Below are 23113 nucleotides of genomic sequence, written 5' to 3'. Positions count from 1 at the left end.
TCTTAGTGTTAGATTTACAAGTAAAGTGTGTGGCTGTGGGTTGTGTGTGAGAGAGACACACACAGAACAAATTCCTTGCTGGAACGAATATAAGTCATTTGAGTCAAACAATAAATTACTAAATTTTCACTGTATGTTTTCTCCAGGCTTAGAATGTGGGTACATCTCTTTCACATGCTCAGAAATGGGAACCCTCGTCCCAAACTGAGTGTTAACATAGAACAATTTATTTGAAGAGAAAAACACCACCCACCCTGTTCTTCTCACACTTGCTTTGTCTGGAGCCTTAATTAATTCATACCTCTTGTAGTCATCTTCTTAAATGGCTCTGTTGTTTATATGTCATGGCACCTCAAGTATGCTGAGACCCATGGCTGTACCCCTCATGGTTTTTTCTGCTGCCTCTTTTCCAGAAGCACCGATAATGATGATGCGACTAAACGGAAAGTCAACCTGGTCTTTGAGAAAATCCAGACTTTAAAGTCTCGAGCAGCAGAGAGCACACAAGGAAATAATCAAGTAAATGGGAGTTCTGTATTCTGTAGAGGGCCTTTAACTTGGAATGTGGCAAACAAATTGCTGTTTCTTCAGCCTGTACGTTTGGTTATTGCAGTGAGTGGGAAGTTACCTGAGTAGGGAGCAGGACCTTAAACAGAAGATCATGTTGTAAATATTATTGTGCACCTGCCTTTTTTCCAGAAAGGTTTTAAGAGGTTTTATTTTAAAAATATGTAACTATAACAAGATGAAATAAAAAGGTGATGAAATTTAGAAAGAGAAAATAAGAATAGGAAGAACAAGTTGAAATCATGGATGGAGACCTAACATATCCAAGGTGTCGAAGGAAGGTGAGTGTGAACTGGACCCAAGCCCTAGCACTTCAGAGAATAAGTAGTGCAGACTGGTGAAGCCAGCCAGCATGGGTGGAAGAAAAAGGAACGAGTGATGTGGGGCCAAATTCTTTTTTTAGAAAACTGCCTGTTTCGTTTATTGTACTGAATTCCGGTTGGGGCCTGGAGATTTTTTTGGTTGTTAAAGGAGTCGTCCCATGTTTGATGAACATCTGCTACGTGCCAGACACACCTCGTGCCCTGAAAGGAAGCAACGTTGAGAGGGATGACTAAAAGCTTGTTCCTCAGTCCTGCACCGCCTTGAATTGGGACCCACTTCTTGTTTGTGTGTCTTCTCGTTGCCCCCCACCCCCGCCCCGGCCCGGGCAACTCCTCATGGAAAGGAAAGAGTATACCAGGGACAGTTCACGGGAAGTCTGTCTTCAGCTTCTTCGTAACTTTGGAAACATACGTGTACAGGGTGTTCTTAGGCATCAGCTCCCTCTTTTCTCTCCTGTTCAGCCCTCAGCTAACCCATCGCTGCTGCTATGGCGTCCGATAGAGCGATCACGTACACATGTGTGCGCTATTCCCACGGGGGAATCTTTAAATTATACCCCTGGCTTATAGGCAGGCTTCAGGGGCTCCATATAGTTCTTAAAATCGGTTTAGGGGTTTTGTGCTAAAACTCTTAACTCCAAGTTATCACTGTGACTCTTGCTTTTCACTCACCTACATATTTTTAGGGTGAACACATCCTCTGGCCTTGATGTTAAGATTGTCATTGTGGGTCACAGACTCTGGGTATCCAGACCAAACTGGGGAAGTTAGGTTAAGCCCTCTGGGATCCGGGACACTAACAGTGTCTCAAAAGAGTAAAGAAGGCTCTGGGAGAAGCCGGGAAGGCAGGTTGTTCCAGGTAGAGGGACCAGCATGACCAGATACAAAGAGGTGCATGTTTGCTATGTTTGGGGACTGGAGGCAATTTAGCGTGGTTGGAGCAGAGAGCCAGGGTGTGGGGAGGAAGTGCCAGATAGAAGGGACCTTGGAAATCACAGAAGTTTCCATTTTTGGCTGAAGGTGATGGGCCATCATCGATGGGCTTCGAGCAAGAACGAATAGCGTGCTATTTGTAGAAATTCATTCTTTTTGTAGCTTTTGGAGAGAGGTAAGATAAGAGGAAGGGAGACCAGTTAAGCTGCTGCCGAGTCAAGCCAGAGATGATGAGAAGACAAACCATAGCTTTTGGACTTCTGGCTAAGATCACAGCACCATGACTGCTTAATTGCCCAGACTTTTCTACTCCTGTCTCTGCCTGTTATTTTCTGAATCTGATTATCTGTGGGCAAAGGCTTTGGAGTTTTATCTTTTTGGTGTCCGTTGAGTGATTTCCTGAAAGGGAAGGAAAGACCATACTGGAAACAGCAGAGTAGATAGAGTTTTTCATTTGGGCGAGAACAATGTACAATTTCCCTCACTGGGTTGGATTTAGATGTCCATAATGGTTTGTTCTCCTTTTGCCTAAGAAAATAGGAAATCCTGTGTTTTGTTGATGGTTGAGTTCGGTTAACTTCACAGGAGTAGGTGAGGAAGTACCTCATTCCAAGTTCATCACACACAACTCACACCTGGATTCAGGCGCATGAGGGCCAAGACATGGCTTTTTCGAGCTTTGATTCCTGCTTTTATCCCTTTTCCTCCCCTTTTGTGGTGTTCTAACCATGTCGCTGTAGGATTTTAGCCAAATCCTTTTGAGAGCATCATCCTGTTATTATATCCATGGAAGAAAAAAATGAGAGCATTAATATTCATACTCAGATCAGAGTCTGTTTTCTGACTCTCTCATCAGACCCCTCTTTGTTATATCTCCCTTCATTATGGAAATGTAGCATCTAAAAGAAGAAAGCCAATTCAGCCAACATACATTTATTTACTATTTGTATAGGCATATGCCGGGAGCAAAAAAATCTCAGGTTCTGGAATAACAATTCCCAATGCGATGGAAGTTCTGTAATAGATGGATTGTATGAAGGGCCTGGGGAACACAGAAGCAAAGGCTTTGGTATAACCTTAGGCAGTGGAGGAGTCTTCAACAAATATTTATTTTTTAGCCTTTTTATATTGTTTTATTGGGGTATGACTTATATACAGTAAACTGCACAATTCTTAACTTAGTTCATTGAATTTTGAATATAGGTGTGTGTCCACGCACACACCACCCCGATCAAGGTACAGAGCACTCCCATAACCCCCAGAAGGTTTCCTTGCGCCCCTTTTCTCTAGAGGAATTTACATTTGAATTGCGTCTTAAGATTTTGATGTTACTGCTTGGATTACATTTTGGGAGAAAGAAAATAAAGCATCTCGAACATGTACATTAGGGTGTCTCTGCAATTAATTACAGGCTTCTAACCCTTCGTCTGAAGTCAGAGATCTGTTGGAACAGAAAAACAAGTTGACCGCAGAAGTGGCTGAACTGCAGAGACAGCTTCAGCTAGAAGTCAAGGTATCTGATTTTTCCTTTTATGTTATTTTTAAAATTTCTGTCTTGCAAAGAATATTTTAAGCAAATCTGGTTGCCCAAGTGAAGTGAAAGCCAGTTTTTTTCTCCCCCCAAAAGAAACATTCCTCTCATCACTGAGTAAATTCCTGTATCTTTGGCTCCTGCTGTCTGAAGAACTTTGTTTTATTTTTAATTTTTTTAAAGTAACCGAAGCCCATAGTCACTGTTTGCTTAGACAGGATAAAGCACTGTTGGATTCAGGCAGGCCAGTAGGAAGCTAAATGCATATAAAATACCCGAACTGAGTAATAGAAATAGCAGACTGAAGTTTAGCTGTATTTCTTTTAGAAGTATTACAAGTCATTCAATATCTCCCTGGCCTACTTATGTAGCTTGATTAAGTTGTTTAATAAATGAGGTAGGGGCGCCTGGGTGGCACAGCGGTTGAGCGTCTGCCTTCGGCTCAGGGCGTGATCCCGGCGTTGTGGGATCCAGCCCCACATCAGGCTCCTCCGCTATGAGCCTGCTTCTTCCTCTCCCACTCCCCCTGCTTGTGTTCCCTCTCTCGATGGCTGTCTCTCTCTCTGTCAAATAAATAAATAAAATCTTTAAAAAAAACAAATGAGGTAGTCTTCTGTGGGACTGCATTAACGTTCGGTGGAGGTACTTGAAAATCACATGTATTCATCTTAGAATCAGCAGAACATGAAAGAAGAGAGGGAGAGAATGAGAGTAAGTTTGGAAGAGCTCCAGGGCCAGCATGACAGTAAAGTGGAAGAGAATTCCGTGCTGCAACAGCGCCTGGAAAAGAGCGAAGGGGAGCTCCGGAAGAACCTGGAGGAGTGAGTTCTGGCCCAAGAGCCGGGTTCTTGCATCTGATGTAGCCAGAACCTTTTTGTCTGTTTAATACTATTTAGCCTTCCAGATATTTAGAGGGGCTGCTGACGCTTCCTTTTCTCCCTCTTATCCTTGTAAAATTGTGAAACTGGAGACACATGCAGACTGGTAAGCAGAAAGGTTAATAATTTAAAAATTCGTTGTATACCTTAAAGGATGCCTTGTAAAGTTGCAGCCCTGAGAGTGGCTCCTAGAGCCGATAAGCGAGAAGCAGGGAGTACTGAGTGGGGATATCTATAGACAGAGATTCCAAGGAGCCTGGGTCTGGCCTCCAAAAGGCACCTGTCCTATGACTTCTGTAATCTCCCAGCTTGTGAATTCTATCCTGAATGCTGCTGACCAGTGCCTATGCTTCTGTTGAGTCTGCAGAGAGGGAAAGCCAAAGCCAAGATGGCCCTGCCATTGCATCATATTAAATTCTGTGACAAAAGGGTCTGAAACCAAAGTCTGCAAATGTACAGTGCTATGAAGCTCTGTGGACATGGTGGAGGTCTTAAGGGAAGGTTTGAGCAGTAGTGAAATCTAGAAGGAAATTCAAGAAAAATATAATAAAATCATTTGATTGCCTTTGCAATTTTGACGATGGAGTTTTTGCTTTTAAAACATTCCTAGAGGTTAGTTTTAGAAAAATTGCTGAGAAAAAAACAAAATTTAGCGTGTAGTAAAGACTTTACAAAATCCAAAGGTAAAATAGTTGTGAGTTTGGTTTAGAGCAGAGGTTGGCATACTTTTTCTGTCAGGTAGTAAATAGTTTATGGTTTTGGGCCATATGGTCTTTATTGGGCCCCTTCAGTCTGCCATTGTGTTGTGCAAATGACCATGTGTAATACATAAATAAACGAGCATGGCTATATTCCAATAAAACTTTATTTACAAAAATTGGCCGTGGGCCAGATTGGCCAAGTAGGCCATAATTTACTGACTCTCCTGGGGCTGGGCGTGGGGTGGGGAGTAGGGAATGGGGTGGTTTTAGTGAAAGCATTATCAAAGAGGTTCTCCTTTTTTGGGGTCAATTTCTTTCTTCTCATCTAAATTCTAGTACCCTACAGTCTCCTTTTGGGGAGGAACTGTCACTGTATAACTTACCCCTTACATTGGTTTGAGTTCTCACTTGCCTACTTGTTGGGCAAATTAGACTGCAGACTTGAGTTCTTACCAGCACCTTTTCTGGTTTGTGCTTCCTTGTTCAGTGTAGAACAGAGACTGGGAGGCTCCTCGGGGCTTCAGATGACTGTGCTTGATCATCTGAAGGTCTGAAATCAAAAGCAAGGCTTAGCACAGTCCCTCTGATGGGCTTCCTCCCCTGCCAGACTGTTCCAGGTGAAAATGGAACGGGAACAGCACCAGACCCAGATCAGGGATCTTCAGGACCAGCTCTCAGAAATGCATGATGAATTGGACAGCGCTAAACGATCTGAGGACAGGGAAAAGGGAGCTCTGATTGAGGTAAGGCCTGGGGGTGGGGGGGGGAGATGGGATCAGGTGCTAAGAGAGGCCCCCCCTCTGCCTGGAGAGGTTGGGATGGGATGGGTGGGTCTGCATTACTATGAGCCCTATTCCATTATGTGCATTTTCTCCACTGTGCCTATGGCTAGGGTCCATAAAAGCATCATATATAATAGTTTTTAAACTTTGTTTTAGGAAAGATATCAACCATACAGACAATTAGAAAGAGTAATTCATTAACTCCCATGGAGCCCTAACCCAAACCCAATGGTTTTCAACATTTTGTCATGCTTACCCCGTGTCTTCATGTCTATTCATTTATCCTATTATTTTTTCATCTGTCCTTCTATTCATTTTTGCTGAACAATTTCAAAATAAATGATGGATAATACCATACTTCACTCCTGAATTCTTTGGCATGCATCTTTAAAAAATTAGGGAATTTTGTTATAACCACAATACTATTATCATACTTCAAACAATAATTCCTATAATATAACAATAATTCTAATACCTGGTCCTTATTCAAAATTTGCCAGTTGTCCCTCAAGTATTTTATAGTTGTTCCCTCCACCCCCAAGCCGGGATCCAGTTAAGAATCCCATATTGCTTTCATTGTTTTCTTTCTCTGAGTTCATTTATCTTAGTATAGATTTGCCACCAATTTCCTATTCCCTGCTCTCTTTCTTCCAGCCCACTGATTTTCCAAAGAGACCAGACCAATGGCCCACATTCTGGATTTGTCTGATTGTTTCCTTATGGTGTCCATTAACTTGTTCCACTATCTCCTGCATTTCCAGTAAATTTGAAGTTAGATCTAAACACTAATAGATTCAGCTTAAACTTTGGGCAAAAACACTTCGTAAGTAATGCTGGTTGTGGAAAAGCATTTTAAAGATTCTCATGCCCATATAGAAATTAAAACAGTTTTTGTTTAAGGCCCACACGAGAGTGTAAGCTCCAGGAGGCGGGCTTGGTGGTGGTTGGCTTAGTGTTTTATCCTCAGCAGCTGTTCCAGTACCTGGGACCTATAGCACTTGGCAAATATTTGGTGGATGGTTGGATGGATGCATTATGAATGAATGAAGGAATGAGTGAGTGAATGAATGCATTTGCTATGTACACAGGCTGCCCGTCTAGCTTCTGCCTATATCAGTATATTCCTTATTGACTATTTAGTTCGTATCATTCCATGTATCAGTGAATGAAGTTGACTCTTTTCTCTGCTTAGCATTTGTTCATTATTGTGTGGTTTCCCAAAGACAGTCATTATCTCTTCCCTGAATTAGACTGCCATCCCGTTAAGGTGGTACATACACACATAGGTTGTGGACATGTACATTTTTTTTTTGCTGGAAATGGGTATAATTGAAGATCAGAAATAGAACTTTTATCTCTGTGCCCATTTAGATGTTTTGATATTGGCTATCATTATCAAAACCTGTATTTTTGGCATAGTTTTGAAGCTTATTTCCTTATAAGCTTCAGTTTGTAGGAAGAGCCCGCAAATAAATGATAAACAATTTAGAACAATGCAAAAAAAAAAAAAAAAGAAGAAGAAACCATAAAAAAATAAAACAGTAAAGGTACCTTGTCAGCATTTACTTCTCACTTTCTGCAGCTTTCCCCTTTGGGGCCTGGGTCTTTTTTTTGTTCCTGTCTTGGAGTTCATGTTTCTGGCTGCCTCAAAGTCTCGGCTGTCTAGTGTTTTCTCACCCTTTTCCTTGTTTTGTTTTGGAGTAATTCCCAGAAGGGATTTTAGTTCTTGCTCTTTAGAACTGAGAGTCTCTTCCCCATGACTTGGTGATGACAGAGAGCAGAGCACTGGTGGCCACGAAGTTATAGATGTTCTCCCAGATTTGTTCACCATATAGGCAGAGGGGAATTGTTTCTCTTCTCCCACATGAACATCTCCGTGTCTCCACGTAGACCTTTGCTCCTGAGAAAACCGTGGGCCTGTTCCTTAGCACCTGTTTCTCTTTTTATCCAATGACCTTTATCTTAAAAACCACTACACTCGTGGTATTATATTGCTTCTCATGGCTCCGCCTTCGTCTCAGGGCTGAGTTACAAAGACAAGCTACATTAAAATGGGGCTTTGAAAATGGTGTATTTGTCGCTGAAATATTAAAACATCATAAAATGGGGGCACCTGGGTGGCTCAGTCAGTGAAGCATCCAGCTCTTGATTTCAGCTCAGGTCATGAGCTCATGGTTGTAAGGTGGAGCCCTGCGTTGGGCTCTGTGCTGAGCTTGGAGCTGGCTTAGGATTCTCTCTCTCCCTCTCCCTCTGGCCCTCCTCCCCTGCTGGCATGCTCTCTTTCTCTGTCTCAAAAATAATAATAATAAATAAAATAAAATTTTTTAAAATTATAGAATGGAATTTTAAAATGGAGGGATGGTGGAAACATTTTCCTAAAATCTTAATGACTAGTTTTATTTCTACATTTTCTATTTTTACATCTACATTTATCTCTTCATTGCCTCCCTATCCATTGATAGCTTTCATCTACCCTTCTGTAATTTAGGGACAATTATAGTGCCCCTACAGCTTTGATGCCTGCTTTTAAAAGTTCATTTGTTAGGGGCCATCTGGGTTGTATAGTCTGTTGAGCGCCTGACTCTTGGTTTTGGCTCAGGTAGTGATCTTGGGGTCCGCAGTCATTGCAGAGTTTTCTGGGATTCTCCCTCCCTCTCCCTCTGCCCCTTCCTTGCACATGTGTGTATGCTTTTGCTCTCTCAAATAAATAAATAAATAAATAAATCTTTTAAAAAGAGTTCATTTGTCAGAAAAGTGTTTCTGACACTTTCCTTATTATAGTCTATAGTCTTCATTATTTTTTGGGGAGATAAACCATAGTAAATTTCATCATCCTTCTATATTGTTTCTCTCTCTCTTTTTTTCAATCATGTAAAAATGGTTGAATGTTTTTCACATGTATCCTTTTACTTCTTTAGAAAAATTTCCCAAGGATAACTTCCCAGAAATGATGTCACTGAACACTTCATGGCTTTCAACAAAAATGTAGCTTCACAAACAAATTTAAATAGAAGACTTTGCCATATCCTATGAGTCTTGTGTGGACACTTTATTGATTCTAAAAGGGGAAGGTGTTATCTTTGCTGTTGGGAAGTCTTTTAAGTTGCTGGGTTTTCTCACTAACTGAAACCTTTAATTGTTAGTTGTCCTTTCACCTGAAATCCTGTTTCCTTATAGGTTCATTTTAGCACATTTGACCTTGCTCTATGTTATATCTGTCCCTTTCTTCTGCTAGCCAGTTAGTTCAAGACAATGTCAGCTTTGCTTCTTCCCCCATTTCATGCCTCACACAGGGCCGAAAAACAGAGCAAATGAATAAATACATTTCAGTATTTATTTTAGAACTGTCACCATTTAAGAAAAGGGAATAATTCTGAATTGAGCCACATGGTTCTTTGCCTTTCCAAGCACAATGCACTGCGCATATATTAATGGATATAATTTAATTAATTAAATAGTTTATTGACTTATTGATAGTGGTAACTAGGATAAGGATATGAGCCTCAGTTTTGGTGATGTGTTTTCAGGCTGGTAGTGAGAGACACAGAAAAGGAAACAGAGCACATCTGCTCTTAAAATAGCTGATATTGCTGGCTCTCTATTTGCCTCTTTCCTGTAAGGGGAGGAATGTCATCTCTTGCGGGCTTCCTGCTAGATGAGTTAGGGCAGTTAGCTTCTCTGTGTCAGAGTGGGTTTCTCTGGAGGTTCATTCTCACTGTTTCTTTTTTTAAAAGATTTTATTTATTTATTCGACAGAGATAGAGACAGCCAGCAAGAGAGGGAACACAAGCAGGGGGAGTGGGAAAGGAAGAAGCAGGCTCATAGCGGAAGAGCCTAATGTGGGGCTCGATCCCACAATGCCAGGATCATGCCCTGAGCCGAAGGCAGATGCTTAACCGCTGTGCCACCCAGGCGCCCCCATCCTCACTGTTTCAATCAGGTTCCTTTGACTTGTCAGCAGTAGTTAAAACATGACCTATGGTTTCTGTACCACTAATAAAATAGACCCTATCTCCTTGTCACATTCAATTTATTCTTCATATCTTAATAAGAAGTGGCCTGGAGAATCTGATAACAGATTATAGTTATGGCCAAGTTTTCCCGGCATTTGGCTTAGAACAGGCTCTTAAACACAATGAACATTAAACACTTCTGCTTTTGAGTGTTCGAAAAAGGTTGAAGGCTTTTCATTTTGGGAGGCTTGCCAAATGCACGAGATTTTTCATGAAATCTCTTTTAATGTTTTGCATTTTGTTAAATAACATTGGACACCAATACAAAATCAGTAAAGTAACAGTAAGAGAGAATAAAGTTTAAAAAAAAAAAGAAGAAGAAAGAAAGAAAGAGTAAAAAACACCATTCTCCTAGGCTAAACCATATAATTGACCAAAAATAAGATGATTTTGTTATTCTGTTAAACAGTTGATGGTTCTGAACTTTTTTTTTTTAAACTCAAGTTACAGAAATGATTACAAAATAAGTTTTCAACCACTTCCTTGTCCATAAATGCAAGTTTTCCCTCCATTCTGGGGGTAATGGGTGAATATGAGCCCTTGCTCTACGTGCCATGGTAGTGCAGTTTCTAATTACCAACCATCGTCTTTGATGGGAGCCTGCCGTGCTGTTGGATGGACCTCACTGCAGCAGAGGCTGGTACTGGTTTATCCCTGGCATTTGCCAAGATGCAAGTATTTAAAATACTCTGGTATTGAAATTGTGTTGATCTGAGGATAGATAGACTGTGCTCAGAAATGAGGTCTCTAAAAGTAAAGTACTGGTAGGATATGACTGCACATTTTACAAATGTTAAATAAAAAATATGTTTTTCATCAGCTGTGATGTGCTTTGTAGGCCATTCTTCTGGGGGAAAAATTACCTAATTCCCTATCAGCTACAGTTTTGACTTAAAACCTTTTATGTATCCTTTGAATGAGTGTGGACCACAGATAGAGACCCTATAAGTTCTGGGAAACATGTACACAGAAGAGATCAGCATTTTTCTCAGTTTGGCTTAGAATACCTGGGAATAAAGATACAGACGTAGTGAAGAGAAGGGCCATATGCCCCCCAATGTTCATAGCAGCATTGTCCACAATAGCCAAATCGTGGAAGGAACCGAGATGCCCTTCAACAGATGACTGGATTAAGAACTGAGAACCAAACTGAGGGCTTCTTAGGGGAGGGGGGTGGGGGAATGGGATAGACTGGTGATGGGTAGTAAGGAGGGCACGTACTGCATGGTGCACTGGGTGTTATACGCAACTAATGAATTATCGAACTTTGCATCGGAAACCGGGGATGTACTGTATGGTGACTATAGGAAGATCAGTAGGGGAAGAAAGGGATAAAGAAGGGGGGGTAATCAGAAGGGGGAATGAAGCATGAGAGACTATGGACTCTGAGAACCAAACTGAGGGCTTCTTAGGGGAGGGGGGTGGGGGAATGGGATAGACTGGTGATGGGTAGTAAGGAGGGCACGTACTGCATGGTGCACTGGGTGTTATACGCAACTAATGAATTATCGAACTTTGCATCGGAAACCGGGGATGTACTGTATGGTGACTAACATAATATAATAAAAAAACATTAAAAAAAAAAAGAATACCTGGGAATAAGTGGTGTGTGAAATGAGGCTTTCTCTGGGCAAGTGAGTTGCTGCCTTGGATATTCTGGTGTGTGGGTCTCTGTGCACCTGCTGTTAGGACAGCCCCTTGCTGCTGCTAATAACAGCCAGGTCCCTGAGTGTACTTTCTTTTTCTTTCAGCTTTCCTTCTTTCCATTCATGTTCTGGACATGTCTCTTTTCTTTACAGGGGTGGGCCCTCCTTATAGGCACTTCCAGCCAAACACAGTGTTCTGTTGCATTTGCACGGAAGAGACTGAGCGCGGTGTAGTTGTTTGCCCCTAAGCTCCTCTTGCGTGTGTAGGCTTGTGGTCAGGCCTGCAGAGGCCATATGATAAAGAGAAGGGGCAGTGGTCTCTGGTCTGTGTCCCAGACTCCTGTGTACAAGCTGTGTGATCCTAGGCATGGTAGTGTCTCAGAGCTCCAGGTTTTGTTTTGTTTTGTTTTCATTTAGGAATGAGCATACTGTTACTCTCCTTGAATATTCATCTCTTAGCACAGTTCTTTGTACATAGCGCGTACCAATCACAGTCAAATCTGTAGCCCCTCACTGCCCACATACATGCATACAAGCTCTCTAGGTTCTTATCTCCTGGATGCTTTCTATCTGCAGCTGGCCTGGGTGCACGGAGGTTTCGAAAGTGCTGATTCCTATTGGCCAGAGCCCCCCTTTGTTTTCTCTGATTGGTGTCTCCAGAGACGCATGTGCATCTCCGATGGGTATTTACTTATGTTTTGAAATTTCTATATTTTCTCTCCTTTCTTTGGCTTGAGATGATTGGCAGTAAGGCTACCGAGGTGACGAAGTAAAGTTTTTGAACTCTCTCCTGCTTTTTGGTCTCTACCCTGGACAACTTCCAAGTGCTGCAAAGTGATATGGTGCGGTGTCATCTGATTGGATCCGTACAACACGGGCCACCTAGGTGACAGCCGCAGCCACAGATAACAGCACATCGGTGTCAAACGGACCATAAAAACCTAGGTTCTTGACATGCATTCATTGGTGGCACTTCACAAAAGGCGACACAAAGCACAGATATATCCTGGAAAAGATAAGTGTGGGAAGAGGAACTGCCTTATCATCAAAACAACTGAGAAATGTGTGAGAGTAAGAGCAGGAAACGGAGGTTAGAATCACAGGGACTCTCACAAAGAGGCTGGCAGAAGGCCCTGGAAAACCTGCAGGGGTAGCTGGGGGCAAGTGTTGGGAGTGTCTCTGGTCCTCCCGAAGGAGTGGCTGGTAGCGTTGGCACTGGGATTTCCCCCTTTGGCAAATCACAGGATGGGCTCTCTCTTTCTACGATTTGCTCATGTGTCCTGTGCTTGGTGCTTCGGAAGAACCCGAATTGGTACAGTTACCTGGATGTATCTCTTGGCACTTCCTCTGCACTTACCAGTGCCTGCTAACGAGATTCTGGACGGGCGAAGTCTGGGTCTCTGCAGCGCAGCTCTACCCGGGACTGCAGCGGCTCCCCTGGTTCAACGGATGTGCACGTCCCAGAGAAAAGGAAAGAGATTCCATTGCCAGTTACGTTTTCATCCCCTCATGAGTGACAGACTTCTTTTTTTTTTTAAAAGATTTTATTTATTTATTCGACAGAGATAGAAACAGCCAGCGAGAGAGGGAACACAAGCAGGGGGACTGGGAGAGGAAGAAGCAGGCCCACAGCAGAGGAGCCTGATGTGGGGCTTGATCCCATAACGCCGGGATCACGCCCTGAGCCGAAAGCAGACGCTTAACCGCTGTGCCACCCAGGCGCCCCGAGTGACAGACTTCTTGAATGGAAAGTAGTTTCTCATCTCTGAGGCCTCAGCTCCCCAGGTGGCTGCCATTCCTCTGCTTTCCCGGGAACTCTAAGAGCACGCATGTGTATTTACCCAGAAGCCACCAGTGAAAAAAAGAGACTAGTTTAGAATTCTGATATCAGCAGACTTCTGCTATACTGCACATGTTGATTCATTTATATTCAGAACACATTCCCAATATCATTGATCCATGCACCAGAAATATGACCGGATCGATATCCTTCTAGCAGGGGAGAAAAGAAAATAGTCTATATGGACTGCAAGGTGAAAGAATGAAGTGCTCTGAGATGTACAGCTAAAGTGAGATGGATGTCAGGAGGGGGATTCAAGGAAGACTTCTTGAAGGAGGTCCTGCTGAATCTGCATCTTCAGAGATTTTCTGAGAGGCAGAGAGGCAGGACTGAGAGGGAAGAAGGGCACTTGAGACAGAGGATGCATGTGGATAATGTCAGAGCGGCCCCAGGTGAGCGACTGGATGCAGGGAGCAGTTAGGTGGCAGGAGAGCCTAAACCAGGGAGGTGAGGGAAAGGGTCTAAGATGTTACACACCTTTTGAGTTGTGAAGGACAAGGGCAGGAAAGGTCAAGGAAGCCTCCAAGCTCTCAAGCAGGTGTTGCCATTCATAAGAATAATGAACAAAGGAGGAGGAAAGGAAGGAACATGATGAATTCACCGAAAAATATAAACCTGAATCTGAGGCCCGTGGGACATCCAGATGGATGTGTCTGGCAGGTCACTGGAAGTGCAGGTCTGAACTCAGATAAGAGTCGGAGGTAAAGGTTTGGGAATTACTTGCTTAGAATTAATAATTGGAGGGAAAAAAATAGATGAGCTTGCCAAAAAAGAATAAAGAATGTAAAGTTGCATTCTTGGGGATCATCTTAGCTTTGGGGAAGAGGGAGAGAAAAGCCAGAAAAGATTGTCCTAGGAAAAGCAGCCTGAGGGAAGAAAACAGGCATGTCCTGCCTTTGAACTGCGAGGCCAAAGAGAATTTTAAGGAGACAGGTGGGGAGGATCAAAGAACGGTCGAGAAAAGTGAGGACTGGGAAGAAGTATGGATGTGGTGATTAAGAGGTCACTATGACCTTGGGGGGGGACAGTCTTGGTGCAATATCGCAAAGCCACATTGCAAGAGATTAAGGAGTGAATAGGTGGTCAAATCGGGGTTGTTATAACTGAGAGGTCAAGAAGCGCAGTGAGCAGAAATTATACTTTCAGGAAGATTCGTGGAAAAGCTTGTTTTGTTTTGTTGCCTTTGACCCAGTGGATTCTTATGCCCTGAGGAAAAGGACACAGATCCAAGGAAAAAGAAGAGAACAAAATGACAGAAGAAGGATCACTGATGGAGGGAAGGCTTGGAGCAGGCTGGCGAGGGGCCGCCGGACGTGTGTGAGGCGGCTGCGGGTGGGAGACAGCCGGTGTGCGGAGGGGAAACGGGGTGGAGAGGGAGCCGAGGCGGCCATGTCCAAGTCCCCCCGGCGTGAAGTGAGGGCGTCCGGGGCTTGAGGAGAACTCAGTGGGTCTGGGACAAAGATGGCGAAGTAAAAGGAATGCTGAGCTTTTGGCAGGACACACTTGGGTTTCGGTAATGCCATTTGTGGTGGAACTTGTTGCCTCAGTTTCGTGCCTTTCTTCGGGAGCTCTTGGCAGTTAAGGAGGCGAAGATGTGCGTGTTGCGCCTGCTCAGAGGGGCGGGTGGGACAGGAGCAGAAGGGGCGGAGTCAGCCCCTGTCCCAGGACCGGGGTTGTGGGTTTGACCTCGTGCGGCCGGTCCCAGGGCTGGTGTGACGTAAGTGAGGCCAGCCAGTCGGCATGTCCCCTAGGAAGCAACAGTGCACAAAAGGCCATCGCAAGGGCGGCAGGCCGTTCATTGCACAGAAAGGAAGGAGGTGGAAAAAGCAGACATGCCCCTTCAAAGTGTTGCAAATGAAATCCATTTCCCTTTTTCTCCCTCAAATTCAATCAAACTCATGAAAGCTGAGACAGACAAATCAAGGGGAATGATGGCCTCAGAGGAATAAAAAGAAAAGAAGGGGAGAGGTCTAAACTGGTGGGTCGTGTGCGGAGGAGAGAGTCAGAGGACAGCTCGGGAGTATGGCCATCGGTCTGGGCGACCCAACCAGAGAGGCCATGCAGGGCGGCTCAGCGCAGACGTTTATCCTCACCTCCCCCTTCGTGCTTCCTCTCTCTAGGAACTCTTACAGGCAAAACAGGATCTTCAGGATCTGCTCATCGCCAAAGAGGAGCAGGAAGACCTCTTGAGGAAGCGGGAGCGTGAACTCACTGCCCTGAAGGGAGCGCTGAAGGAAGAGGTGGCCAGCCACGACCTGGAGATGGACAAGCTGAAGGAGCAGTACGATGCTGAGCTGCAGGTCCTGAGGGAGAGTGTGGAAGAAGCCACCAAGGCGAGTCACGTGCCATGTCTGGCCAGACCCTGGGGCGCGTGGGCCTGGGGCGTGAGAGTCGGGCTTGGGGACAGACGAAGGGGCAAGGGCACCTCGCCCACACCCGTGCCAGTTGTTTTTCTGATGAAAAGTGAAGCTCAGTTTCCTCAGGTCATGGAAATAGAGCTCGTTCACAAATGTTGAGTTTGGCAGTGCGGTTGTTGAGCATTTTGAGTCTGAATTTAAAAATTGTTAAGGACATGGGTAATGCTTTCATTCCAGGTGAGATTTGGAGGCCCGTGAATGAGCCTCTTGCGGAGCAGAAAGCTGGGCGCCTCCAGATACACCTAAGGGTCGGAGGCCGAGGGCATCGTGTGGCTTTGCTAACAGGGCAGGGTGGCAGACTGGACCCAGATTTCTGGAATCCTTCACCCCTGCCCCTGCCTTAGCCTGTTCCTTTTGACGCGTGAAGCCTTCCGTTGAACAGTTCAGGTTCTTTCTCAGCAGAGTTCCATGAGGGTTAATTGGCTGAATTGTCCAAACCCTGGCAAGAGAATTTTTCTCTTAATTGAATTCTTGGCTCCTACAAATAGATTGCAAAATTATGACGAGGTCTTTTGGTGCAGGCCTCATCTTGGCCATCGAAGAAGAGAAAAGCAACGTTTTGAAGGGGAAAATGCTCTGAAATATCATGCCATCTTTAGGGAATGAGAGGAATTAACAGAGCATAAAGTTTTTAGAGTCTCTGCAATGCACAGGTTAAAGATGATGAGGAAAGAACTCTTCATATTGTTGTTTTATTCTGTGATGATTACAGCGACAGCTCTGAGGGAATAGGCCCCCTCTCTCCCCTAAGCTCCATAGTGACTCACTGATTTTCAATTACGGCCTGGTAATTGCAAATGACTAGAAGTGACAGGTGGTTTTGTTTGGTACAACAATAAAAAGTCTGGGAAATAGTCTGCTTGGGGTTGTTATAACTGAGACAGTTTTTAAAGCTCTTCTTGTTGATTTGCCTTAGTTTTTGGGGTTTTTTTTTTTTGAGGTTTGGTTTAGTTTGAGGGAGAAAATGGAAACCGATTTAATTTTCATTGCTTAGAGAGGGTGTGTCTGTGTTTTCCATCTTATTTTCTTTCTGTGCTGCAGCCTGATGTCCTTGTTCTAGGCCTTTCTGTGCTGTTGTTAAGTGGGGGACATGCCAGTAGGCTACTGAGTAAGATGATTCTCCTTTGAACCCACTATGTGTTCACCACCTTCAGACCTTGTGTCAAAGCTCGAGTTAACATGGGTGATTCATTGAAGGGTATTTGAGGATGGTGTTTTGGGCATGTTTATAGTGATTTCAATATGACAATTAATCTTGTGCCACACCTGGGATGCAAGATGTTTTCTTAGAAGCTTCTGGGTCCTTTCATAGACACTGTACATGGGGAAGGGAAACATGGTAGGTGAGTGGAATCGAGATAATCCGTTGAGACTTAGTCTGTTACCTTTTGACCCTTTCAACGGTCAGTATTATATGTTAATTTACAGCATTTTCATTATGCCAGTTCAAGAGAAATAACTTCATTGACCCGTACCGGTCTGTGAAAGAAATAACAGGTGAGTTCACCAAGACATATATCATGGGCAGAGAACATAGGGTTTCTGAGCACCTGGAGACTAACACACAGGGGTTCACCTTAGCATCCAAAGGGGTGCATGCCAACAAGCTTCTTTGCCACAGGTCATATTCTGCAGTGCTACCGGCATCTTTCCCTGAAAGGACCAATCTAATCATGTCAGCCTCTGCTTAAAGGCTGTCTTGGCTCCTCATTGCTCCAGACAAAAGTTCAAAATTGTTAGCATGGTAGGTAATAGAAGTCCTTTCTCTGCCTAACCGTGTCTCCAGAAAACTCCATATTCTTTTAATCTTTTCACCCCTGTGCACATGTGGACTGACTTCCTTCCACTTTTCTGCCTGACCACCGTCTTCTTATCCCTCAAGACCCTCCCAAATGTCCTCTCCCCTGTGAGGGTGACTGGGTGCCTCCACTCCTCTTGGTGGGGTTAGGGGCACCCTTCTGTAGGGTTTCTGTTGCTCCCTGGTTATTCCTCTACTGTAGTTTGTATCATACCATGTTGTAATTCATCATATCTATCTACTTCATTGGACTCTGAGCTTCTTAATAAGCACAGGGACCATTTTTATCCCCCATCCCCTTTATTTTCTCTAGAGTGCAAACGGCAAACTCAAGTACCTCAGGGCCCAGACAGGAACATCAATGAGTGGACCTCTGGGTGTGTTGTTGCAGGTGACAGTAGGGCATGGTGGAGACTGTGGCAAACTAGAAATTATGCCCTTTGCTGTAGGGTCAGTTGCTTTCTGCTGCAGTTGAAAGTCTCAGTGAAGGAATCCTGGGCCCATGTTGTAATCTCTCAGTTTTGTGTTTTTTTTTTTTTTTTAAGAAGCCAGATATCTGGATGTTGATTTTGAGGTCTCCTGGCTTTTAAAATAGCAAGAAAAGATTGATAGAAACCAAACTCAACCCATCTGCACGTTTACAGCACGTGATCTTTGTCTCTTGAGTTTAACGCAGTGTCTGTTAAGCAGTTACGTCTGTGTAATGTCTGATGAATGAAAAATTCCCCTCTTAACTGGGTTTTCAGTCCCTGTGGCATGGTTCCTATTGGACTTTCTTCGATGATGATGTGGAAGGTCTTTTGAGAAACCCGGCTATGACTTTGAATTTCTGCACCTTGCTTTTGTGTTTCCCTGCAGTTTCTTTTTCTTTCTTCTTCTTTTTTATTTTTTTAAGGGAGCTACGACCTCTGGGTCTTTTTTTTTTTTTTTTTTTATTTTTTAGATTTTTATTAATTTTTTGACAGAGAGAGAGAGAGATAACGAGAGAGGGAACATATGCAGGGGGAGTGAGAGAGGGAGAAGCAGGCTTTCCCCTGAGCTCAGGGAGCCCGATGCGGGGCTCAATCCCAGAACCCTGGGATCATGACCTGAGCCGAAGGCAGACGCTTAACAACTGAGCCACCCAGGCGCCCCTCCCTGCAGTTTCTTGAAGAGCATCACAATTGTGTCTTTGCACCTGTTAGCTTTTGCTTCTGAAGGTGATTCCCGAACACATGTGACAGAATCATATCTAATGGAAAAAATTATGTCAGTTTAGTGGACAGATGCTGCCTTTTTGTTAAATGATTTACATGTGGTATTCTAGAATATAATTTCAAGATTATTCAATTAACTACTTAGAGGAGAGTGAATTAAATATAACTTTTTAAATTTGGTAAAGTGTCTCTTAAATGTGCGTGTGCACTAGCATTCAGCCTTTTCCTGCCCCAGGGGAAGGACTCCCCCATCACTGTGACTAAAAACTGACATTTCCTTGAGGAACTGTGTTGCAGTAAAAAGTTCATTTCCTTGGTAAGTCTTAGGAGGCAGCCCAACTGCCTGGCATCAGGTTTTCTAATTTTCGCCACTGCCCCGGGGCCAAAAACCCCAAAAGCGCTGTCTTATCATTGTCCAATAACAGAGATTTCATCCTGGCCTAAGCTTGAGCACTAAAAGTTTTAAATTACTAGAACATTAGGTGAAAACTGGCAATGTTACATTTTACAGGTATTCCAAATAGTTACTCTGTAAGAGCGGTTTTTTGTAGACCCCAGCTGCTACACCTGTTTAAGAACAGGTTGACTGCTTCCCAGATGAGAATTCATGAGTGCCGTGGTTTTGGGGAATTTCCTCATGCAGCAGGATGGAGCAGACCTTTCCCTCCAAGCCGTGGTGGTTTGGGTCACTGGGTGAGCCACTTGAGTTCCCTTCCCATAGAGAACTGGATCTTCATGTCTGTTGGAAAAGGGGATTCTGTCTATCAAACATTCTTTCAAAGGACCCTTGAGGACTTCAACACCGTATTTCATAACATACTTTTTTGTGTTATGTCCTCTTAGACTCATTCTAGCTCTGAAAAGGAAATGTCCTCTCTCTCCTTGAGTTTGTGGCTGTGGCTGGGGTCCAAGTGAAGAAACAGACAATCAGTGGGGCTGTGAGTGACCGCTGTCTCAGAGAAAAATGAAGCCCGTCCACAGCGTTAGCTTCCGTTTCCCATCTGCAACTCCTTGTGCAAAAGAGAAGGGCAAATGGTTTAGTGTTTTCAGGCTTCCCAGAAAGTGGGCTCAGTTCAAATTTCCAGCTCCTCCAAGAAGGTTCCTGGTTGCTTCTCGGACCTTACCATTTCCGGGGACCTGTGAATGCTGGAAATTTTGTTCTAGGTTTTATCTTCCCTGTCATACTCAGCACTGTCATCATTTTCCACTTGGCATCCCTTGTGTGCTTGGCATTTACTGGGTGGTCAGTAAATGGTCATGGATTACAGGAATAAATAGTCGAAAGAGGAGATGCCCTGTGAGTCCTGACAGTCCTAAGACATTAGACTGTTTTGGGGTTTCATTGATGAATTAAAATGGTTTCTTCTGAAAATGACCAAATCTTGTCTGTTGAGAATAGTATCATAATGTTAGTGTTGAGTCTAAAAGACACAAGCACTTTGAGGATGTTAAAGGAGCCGCTTTTATTTTGTATTATGTGATATGACTTCTGGGCCATGAGGCTGTTTTATGGCCCCAACGTATAACAGTTAAATGACATCTCTTACTTGAGTGGATGAGGGGGAAGTGGTGGGAGGATGAAGATGTGTGAGAGACTCTTGCCATCCTTCACTTCTCCATTTGTTTCATTTGTAAATATAGCATTTACAGATTTACTTACTGAACTGTTACAAGTGCAAGGTATTGTGAAGGTTATAAAGATAAATCAGATAAATGTACCTTCCAGAAGATTGAAGGGGAGAGAAGTAACGCTCAAGCTGACTACAGAGTGGGGAAGAGTAAATGCCCCAGACATCAAGTGCTGTAGGGGGTGGCTTGTGCTCCGGAGGGAAGTGTGTAGGGGAATGTGAGTGGCGTTTGAGCCTGGAGGCTGAGCTTATCTGAGGTACTGAGTCCGGCATATTCAGCACCTTGTAGATGGAGAAAACGAGACGAGAGTCTGGGCTGGAGCCTTGTGGAACAATACAAGTTAAGGTGGTTACAGCTTAAAAGAGACTTTTGAGAGGCAGAGTCCTGGATCCAACACGTGGACCATGTTTGGATCCCAATTCAAACAAACCAACTGTAAAAAAAAAAAAAATATATATATATATATATATAATATATATATATGTACACACACACACATATACACATACATATATATACTTGAATATATATATATACATATATATATATATATATATACACACTTGAAATCATTGGGGACACTTAAACACTGTCTCTGTATTTAAGGATATTAAAAAATGAAGTAAGCGAAAGTTTTAGGGGTGACAATAGTGTTATTATTTTTAAGAGTCCTTCATTTTTCAAAGACACTTACTGAAGTATTTATAGGTGAGATGGTTGGCTACCTGGAATTTGCTTTAAAATAATCCACTTGGGGAAGAAACTGTGCAGGTGTGTGGATGAAACAAGATTCGCCGTGTGTTGACAAGCATTAAAGCGGCATGATAGATAAGTATGAATTTTACCGTGTGCTCTACTTTTGCTAATGTTTAGAATTTTTCATAACACTTTTTTTTTTTAAAGAACACAAAAAGACTGAAGATAGAAAAGGTGAGGCGGAGAGGGGTGTGAGGACTCATTGGATATCATAATGCCATGACACGTGAATGGTTTTTAATTGGTGAGGGAACACTTACTTGGTGTTTGTTCTAGGGACCTAAAAGGGACATGCTTTCCTAGCAGTGACCTGCAGGTTGGGAAGGTTAGCAGGTGGAAAAGTGGTTAGAAGTAAGGCATGAGGAGGATGGAGCTGCAGCTTTGGGGGATGGCGGCCAGGAGAGGCAGGACTGGCAGGAGAGACCCCACGGGGGTGACATGATTGGGGTGAGGGAGAAAGAAGAGACAGAGCTAAGCCTAGGTGTTCCCTCCGGTGCCGAGGCCTTGCTGGGGGCTGGAAGGTTCCAGGTGGGGCCTCTGGGAGAAGCAGTTGGGGAGAGGCAGGGCAGCCCTGTTGGGTGGGGACCACTCCTGGTGGATTGGGATGGCTTAGGGTAGGAGAGGAGGAGGACACAAGCACAGAGACGTGAAGACAAGCAGCCAGGTCCAGTCCAGGTCCAAGCAGCAGGCGGAAGAGCGTTGCATTTGGCTTAACGAATAATATATTTGAGAAACTTCTAGAAGCAACCTGTTTTTGCATTAGATATTTATATACAGGTCCCTGTGCTTTCATTTTGTTTTGCTCTGTAGAGTGTAAATTCTTTCTAACATTACGTCCATGTTTTAAATTCTGTAACACTTGCATAAATTTTATTCAAACTCAGTAATGTTGCAACTATTTCTCGCCTCCAAAACTGCCCTCAAATTATGGCTTTGTGTTTGCGTTTCACCAAACAATCTGGAAATGTCGCTCAATCTTACGAAAATGAAGATGTGCTTCAGTGCTCCTTTCCCACGTCGCTTCTAGATTTTCCTTCCCTCTTTCCTTACAACCCGTGAACCGTTTCTTTAAAAGCAAAAGGTCAGCAGAGGGTCAGATGGCAAAACCACTGCTAATCTCAGGATCAATGGAATTGTCTCCCTTAAAGATAGGGCTGGTTCAGGGAAAAATCTCATTTCTGTTTTCTCCATGGGAGCTAGCGTAGTGAGGGAACCTGTAAAAAATCCGTATTTCCTCAGCTTGCTAACTTCAGATAATCCGCTTACTCTGCATGATTGCTGTTGAGAACGGGGTAAGTGGCAGGGTTGCACGTGCCCAGGTAAAGGGAAAGAACTCACGTGTGCCCAGGGTGGCCTAGAACTTTCCATCAGCAAAAGTAAAAGGGGGGAAGATTCAAGGTTAAACAAGGTCTCCTTTCGTTTTTCCTCTCTCTAGTTTTTCTTTCCTCCAGAAATGACTCTTTTAGTGATTGCATGGCTCTTTCACATGCTGTGCTGACTAAACAGTAGCTAAATTGGAGGCATGGTGTGGTGTCCTAGGATGGTTGTTTGGGACCCACCGTCCAAGCGCCAGCTATGTCCCCTTCCCGCTGTGATTCTGATCCCAAGTGCAGGGGTCCTGATAAATCTCTCAGAGAGCCTTGGTGAACAGGACATCTCTGCGTTTCACTCCTGGTGCTTAACCGAGCTGCCAAATTCGCTTGCTGTTGAACAGGACATCTCTGCGTTTCACTCCTGGTGCTTTAACCGAGCTGCCAAATTCGCTTGCTGTGGTTCGTAGAAGAGTAAGAGTCCCAGAGACAGCCATTGCTTTCTCATCAACTGTCTGAGCGTGTTTTACTGGTGTCAGTCACTGAGGGCTCAGAGGGGGCGCACCATGGTCTCTAGCTTTGAAGATCTTTTACAGGCTTGTAGGAAGAAAGACACGCAGATAAGAGGACGATGAAGTTTTGGTGCTGTGGTTGAGGCACAAGCAGGGTGGGAGAGCAGGAAAGGCTTACTGGTTTGGATGGCAAAATTCAGGAGAAAACAGCACGCACATCCATTCCGTACCTGGACACTCCGTCTTCTATGTACCAAATACTTAAGAATTAGAGATGAAAA

General features: G+C 43.8%; 1 protein-coding gene across 3 annotated transcripts in view; it reads left to right on the top strand.

The window, feature by feature from the left end:
- The window catches only part of CGNL1 (cingulin like 1), a 97628-nt gene that overhangs the window by 3859 nt on the left and 70656 nt on the right, over positions 1-23113 (top strand). For 2 of the 3 annotated variants that reach the window (XM_002920673.4, XM_034660925.1), the window contains exons 3-7: positions 414-519; positions 3235-3336; positions 4027-4175; positions 5541-5676; positions 15335-15547. In XM_002920673.4, coding sequence (XP_002920719.1) covers positions 414-519; positions 3235-3336; positions 4027-4175; positions 5541-5676; positions 15335-15547 — 706 coding nt within the window. The remainder of the gene's footprint in view (positions 1-413; positions 520-3234; positions 3337-4026; positions 4176-5540; positions 5677-15334; positions 15548-23113) is intronic. The other variant, XM_034660926.1, reaches the window with a different exon arrangement.

The sequence above is a fragment of the Ailuropoda melanoleuca genome, chromosome 5 (genome assembly GCF_002007445.2).
Source record: "Ailuropoda melanoleuca isolate Jingjing chromosome 5, ASM200744v2, whole genome shotgun sequence".
Taxonomy (NCBI): domain Eukaryota; kingdom Metazoa; phylum Chordata; class Mammalia; order Carnivora; family Ursidae; genus Ailuropoda; species Ailuropoda melanoleuca.
The sequence above is the reverse complement of the archived record's forward strand: the minus strand, read 5'-3'. Positions and strand labels throughout refer to the sequence as shown.